At 41.9% G+C, this 6,751-nt stretch overlaps 1 protein-coding gene across 1 annotated transcript in view; it reads left to right on the top strand.

Annotated features, from left to right (window-relative positions):
• The first annotated feature begins 3,947 nt into the window (after positions 1–3,947).
• The window catches only part of RWDD3 (RWD domain containing 3), a 30,444-nt gene continuing 27,640 nt past the window's right edge, over positions 3,948–6,751 (top strand). Inside the window, exon 1 of the mRNA XM_042465494.1 lies at positions 3,948–4,054. Within this exon, the coding sequence (XP_042321428.1) occupies positions 3,967–4,054 (88 nt within the window). The 5' untranslated portion in view covers positions 3,948–3,966. The remainder of the gene's footprint in view (positions 4,055–6,751) is intronic.

Below are 6,751 nucleotides of genomic sequence, written 5' to 3'. Positions count from 1 at the left end.
CCACACATTCGCATGTGTGATCCTCTGCTGGTTCAGGGCATTGGTGCATCGGTGTGCAAGTCATACATTGGTAAATCACAATCATGGAGCCCCCCACCCACCCACATGCCCCCTTCACCCAATGCCCCTCTGTTGTACTGTCTGGTTAGTGTACGTTGTAATTACATCCATTCGAGTTGTTGCACTTTTCTTTCTTTGCCGCAGCCCACATTTGTGTTGGGGTGTTATATGCAGCTGCAAAGATGCATATTTATTGCCTTGAGTCTTTTCTGCCTGGAGCCTGGCTTTGGTGTGGTTTCCAGGCGCTTTTGAGGTGTGCATCAAAGTAGCTGGAAACTGCTTTACTTTTACCATCTGCTTCACCCCTCAGAAACCCTTCTATAGACTATTAAATCTGATCTATCTGTTGCCAAATACAGTTAGTGGCCCTAGTCGGGATGCATACTCACATGAAAATATACATTTGATTAGTGAAACTGAGCAAGCAGTCCAATAATGCAGATGTGACTCAACATGGGCTGTGCATGCAGAAACCTGTTACCCACCCCCTCATCTTGATCTGCAGGGCAGTCACAATTATGAAAGGTCTGGAAACCATGCTCTATGAGAAGCAGTCTGGAAGCTGGGTATGTTTAGCCTGGAAAAGAGAAAGTTAAGAGGTGATATGATAGCCGTGTTGAAATATTTGAAGGAATGTCCTATTGAAAATGGAGCAAGCTTGTTTTCTGGGGCTCCAGAGACTAGGGCACAGAGCGATGGATTCAAACCACAGAAAAGAGATTCTACCTAAACATTAGGAAGACCTTCCTGATTATAAGAGCTGTTCAACAGTGAACTATGCTGCCTCAAAATGTAGTGGAGTCTCTTTGAGCCTTTTAAGCAAAGATTGGATGACATCTGTTAGGACTATCAGGTTGGACTAGATGACCTCTTTGATCCCTTCCAACTCTTATGATTCCGTTTTATTTTCACTCTTTCTATAACCAGAGGCATTTGATTCAGAACACACCCTGCTTGTATTGGCACCAAAGGTATACACTTCTTGCTTCGGGCCTCTGATGCGTTTTTGCTTCTAAGGACGTTGAAGAATATGTTAGCACCTGAATGCCATTTGCTCAGATCAAAATGATTTAACTCTACCCTGCAAACTAACATATTTTTTTATGAAAATGAGAGCTCTGTCACCTTTTTGGTATGAAATAAAACCTGCAGTTAAGACTTTATGAAGATGCAGATGGGCTTGACTTAAATCTGACCTTTCTCAAATTGTAGATATGAATTAATTCCACAAGATGAGGCTATTGTGATTGCATTAACACCACAAATGCCATGGTAGACCATCAGATAGTTGTGAAGTTCAGGAGCATGAGAAAGAGATTAAAGCTATATTTACACATTTTTAAATCTCCTCTGACCTTTGCAGAATACAGTTTACACTTCAAAGAAATATGCTGGCTGCTTGTATAGCAGCAAATAAAAATTCCAAATAAAACTTTTGCTAATAGTTTCCTCTAACACAGTTTTCCTCTAACATAATCAGTAGTGGTTTGAGTGTTGGACTGCAACTCTGGAGACCAGGGTTCGATTCCTGGCTTGGCCACGGAAACCCACTGGCTGACCTTGTGCAAATGGTTATTTCTGGGATAATGAGTTCTTTGAATGAGGTGCTATTTAGAGACTCCAAACTACCAAATGGTTCCTGGCTTACTTATAAAGATATAGCTATAAAACAAGAGAACCCAAATAGGAAAATGTCAGTGCCCTGTCTACATGGGCGCCTCCATTACGACATGATTGACGCATAGCACCCGCACATCACGTCGCGCTTGTGATGTCATGAGTGTGCCAATTGCGCACTTGGGTGTCGCAAGTGCGACGCAAAAAGAACCCACTTTTTGCAGGTTCTTTTTTCGTCAGTGGGAAGCCTCGCAATTTGGCGGCTGAGGCTTCCCTCCAGCAGAAATCCAGCCACCGGCAGGCCACCCTTTTTGGGCGGTCTGTATCCCGCCCCAGTTACATTTGCACTCTTTCATTCTTAGACTAAGTAGTGGCTTAGATTTCTTAGGAACCATTTCCAACCCTATATTTTCTTCGTTACTGATATCCTTCTTTTCCCAGATACTCTTTAACCACCCCAGGACTTCCCTGTCCCTCTTTGGGCAACTCTTTTGACTAACTCAGCCACCGAGCGGCTATTGTATCCCGCAGGATAATAACTAACTGAAACCCTCTTCCAGAGTTCAGTTATCTCTTGAGTCTCTCAATTTCAGACTCTGATTCTATCACTGTCCCTCACTGGACATAACAGACCCTTCTTGGTCTCAAACCAAAACCCTAACTTGGATTATATATCAGGTTGTAAGCCCCTCACACTGGATTTAAACCTCAGTTCCCCTCTGGAACTCATAAAACTGGGTCCACTCACTGGACTCAGCAGAACCCTAACTGCCAAATCCCAACTGACATTCTTCTCTGTCAGCACCGAATTATCAAATGTCCCATCCCACATTCTATTGGCCGGTCCTCAGCTGCCTTCTGATTGGTCAGCTGGGTGTTCTATGCACCACAAGCATCAGCACATGATGATGATGATGATGATGATGATGATTTCTTACCTGCCTCTCCGCAAGGATCAAGGTGGGGAACGACAACAATGAACAAACACACGACGTTAGCTAAAATCACATAAGTTAAAACACACACCAATTTAAAAGGACAAATAAGATGTACATGTATTATATATATATATCTCCACAATATGAAGGCCAAGAACAGACATTAATCTCTGATTTAAATATTTAGCATTTTCACAAGTCTGTGGCTACAGGAGGAAGCATTACGTTTAGATGGGATTTAGATCTTTGACACGCGGCTGATATTTGCATAGTGTGACAAATATCAAACTGACATTATGCTGTCCCGTTTGATGACTTCCAAATGTCAGAGTGCAAGAACTTGTATATGGGGGCCTCGGTGTCTTTAGATAGTGTCAGTATAAAAGACATTTACATTGACTTGCTTTTAAAAAAATGGAATGTATAAAACGGATTAAACAAAGCATTAAAAGAAGAAGAAGGAAAGGGTGTCTATTTAAAATGCCGTGGGAGGAAAAGTTTGCCTTGAAAGAATAAGGGAAGTTTGGGGCTATGTTTTTGTACAAGAGTAAGGCCTCAGTAACCATACTTTTGACAGCTTCTCTCCTTTTTCCTTTCCTTTTTTTGCTGCCTGATTGTATTCACTATTCTGTCAATATTTCTTGCAGACAGGCTGCATTCAATAATTAAAGATTATATCAATATTTTAAAGTGAAAGCTTGGAAATCTGATGCTTTAAATAGTGATGATGATGATGATGATGATGATGATGGTGATGATGATGATGTCTTACTCACCTCTCCCCATGGATTGAGGTGGCAAACAACAACAAACAAACAATGCACAACTTCAGTTAAAAACACATTAACTAAAACATGCAACAGTTTAAATAAGACATACATATCAATTGATGCTTCTTAGCCAGGCTCGAAATGGAGGACAGCTTGACACCCCCTCCTGGATGGTAGGCCAGAATGGAGGACGCGTCCGGGAAAAGGAGGACGCAGAGGTGGGCGTGGCAGCCTGCACAAATCCATACCTCTTTGCCATCATGGGATATTTTGACACTTCCTCCAGGGATGGAGGACGCGTCCGGGAAAAGGAGGACGCCCAGGGGCAGTTCACCTTAGGTTTTGCTACGCCCTTTAAACACCATTCATTAATAGGTGGCAGCCTTCAATTGCAGGGGTTCCACCAAAGCTGTGTGCCTTTAAGAGATTTTGGACTTTATCTCCCAGAAGCCTCGGCCATGTTGGCCAATAGCGTGGGATTCTGGGAGGTGGAGTTCAAATAGGGACTCACTGGCTCCTAAAGGACGTTGCAGACGAGCGCCCTCGCGTGGCCAAATGCTCCCTCTGCATGGTCGTCGTCCATGATGTCTGAGCTGGCTCTGGAAGAGCTCTCTGCCCTGAGCGCCATTTACTGCGGAAGGGAAGAGTGTGACGTCCTGGCAGTCTCAGGTGATGATGATGAAGCCCCCCTTTGTAGCCAGAGAAAGGCTGGTTTATTGTTTAACTCTCTTTCTGGTTCAAGGCTATGGAATTCTGGGAGTTGGAGTTTGTTGTGGGGCACGGATATATCATATATAAATACATATTATATGTTATATAATGTTATAATAATTTATTTCATTTTTATGCCGCCTTTCTCCCCAAAACGGGACCCAAGGCGGCTCACAAGACCTTATTAAAGATTACAATTCATGCTTTCTGTTTTGCTGTCAGAATAAATGAAATGAAATTAAAAACAATTTTTAAAAAAATATTAAAAACAACACAGTTAGCACAGTATAAAATTAAGATTGAAAACATACAGGAGTTCAAATGCATAATCTAATAAATAATAATAATAATACTAATAATAATAATAATACATTTTATTTATATAATAATAATAATAATAATATCTTTATTTCTATACCGCTTTTCCTGGAAGATCAAAGCGGTTTACAAGTTCCAGTACAGATGTACCACACATTGTAATACAATATAAAATGCAAACAGGAGAAAAGAACATCCTATAAAAACATTTTAAAATCACACAATCACAAATTAACATTTTAAATACACTTTGCATTGGAGGATCAAGGGATAGGAGGGTAATTTTTTCTTTCTTTCTATGAAGGATCAGGAGGGTATGCCAAGCAGAACAAATGAGTTTTCAATGCTTTCTTAAAGACATCTAGGGAAGGACTGAGACGGATCTCTTCAGGGAGTTTATTCCAATATGCTGGAGCTATAGCTGTAAATGCTCATTGGTGAGTTACAGACAATCTCACCCTAGGATGTTCCAGTAAATATTTGCCTGTTGTTCGGAGAGTGTGGGGCGGATTAGAGGCGTTCCCTCAAGTAACTGGGGCCCAAGCCATATAGGGCTTTATAGGTAACAACCAACACTTTGTATTGAGCCCGGAAGCTCATGGGCAGCCAGTGAAGAGCTTTTAATACTGGGCTTATGCGGTCCGCTCTTGGGATCCCAGTGACTAATCTGGCTGCAGCATTTTGAACTAAGTGAAGCTTCCGAACCTGGTACAAAGGTAGCCCCATGTAGAGCGCATTGCAGAAATCCAAGCGTGAGGTTACCAGTGCATGTACTACTGTTTCAATGTCCTTTTGGTCCAGACAGGGTCACAGTTGTCGTATCAGCCGAAGCTGGTACCAAGCACTTCTGGCCATCGCATCCACCTGAGATGATAACTGTAAGGATGAATCCAGGAGTACTCCCAAACTGCGAAGTATGACCCCGTCCAGGACTGGATGACAAATTCCTCTGTCTGGATTTGGGGTACCTATCACAAGTACCTCCGTTTTCTCTGGATTCAACTTGAGTTTGTTTTCCTGCATCCAGCCCATTACTGACTCCAGGCAGGAGTCTAGAGGAGAGGTGCCATACTTAGTTACTGAATCAGTCGGAGACATGGAGAGATAGATCTGGGTGTCATCAGCGTACTGATAACACTGTGCTCCATGTCTCCGGATGATCTCTCCCAGCGGCGTCATGTAAATATTAAACAGCATGGAGGACAGGATGGCGCCCTGAGGGACGCCAGATGTCAGCTGTCTTCTACGAGAGCAACAGTCCCCCAGCCTCACCATCTGGAACCTTCCCAAGAGGTAGGACTGGAGCCACTGGAGCACAGTGCCCCCGATACCTAACTCTCTCAGGCGTTCCAGAAGGATACCATGGTCGATGGTATCGAAGGCCGCTGAGATGTCCAAGAGCACCAACAGGGTCACACTTCCCCTGTCGATACTCAGACGGAGATCATCAACTAAGGCGACCATGGCAGTCTCAACCCCAAACCCCGCTCTAAAGCCAGTTTGAAATGGGTCCAGATAATCAGTTTCATCCAAGACAGCTTGGAGTTGGAAGGCGACTGCCCTCTCAATCACCTTGCCCAAAAAAGGTAATAAAGAGACTGGTGGGGGTCAAGAGAGGGTTTCTTCAAAATAGGCTTCACTATGGCCTGTTTTAAGGCTGATGGAAATGAACCCTCCCGAAAGGTTGTTATTACATCCCCTCCCTGAACAGTCAGCCAAGATGGGCAAGGGTCAAGAGGGCAGGTTGTCCTTCTTACACAGCCAGGGAGCTTGTCCACGTCCTCTCCCATAGGATCGAGGCGACTTACAACATCAGGTAAAAAAACACATATAAAATGCAACATACAATTAAAATACATCCCATTAATTCCCTCCCTCCCCCAACCATACTGTAATAAAATATAAATTAAATAATCAAGAATTAAAAGAATTAAAAATTAAATTAAGATTAGAATTAAATAACTGAATAACACTGCTACTCCATATAAAAGCCACCCTGCCATGGTTTTTAAAAACCCCGCTTTTAAAAAGTTTTGATTTAAATGAAATTTCAAAAATTTTCTTAAAACAATTTTAAAAAAGAACCTGGGTCAAAGGTAATATCATGAATAATAACTGTACAGCATTATCCCTGCAGTGTAGACACACCCTGCATGTGTTTTTTAATTGTTAAACTGTTTAATTGTTATATGTTTTTATATTTTATTGACAAGCTTTGTAATTGTATATTTATACTAGGTTGTAATCCCGCCTTGGTCCTCCTGGCAGGAAAATATAAATAAATTTATTATTATTATTATTATTATTATTATTATTATTATTATTATTATTATTATT

Source organism: Sceloporus undulatus, chromosome 4 (genome assembly GCF_019175285.1).
Source record: "Sceloporus undulatus isolate JIND9_A2432 ecotype Alabama chromosome 4, SceUnd_v1.1, whole genome shotgun sequence".
NCBI classification, from domain to species: Eukaryota; Metazoa; Chordata; class Lepidosauria; order Squamata; family Phrynosomatidae; genus Sceloporus; species Sceloporus undulatus.
The sequence above is the reverse complement of the archived record's forward strand: the minus strand, read 5'-3'. Positions and strand labels throughout refer to the sequence as shown.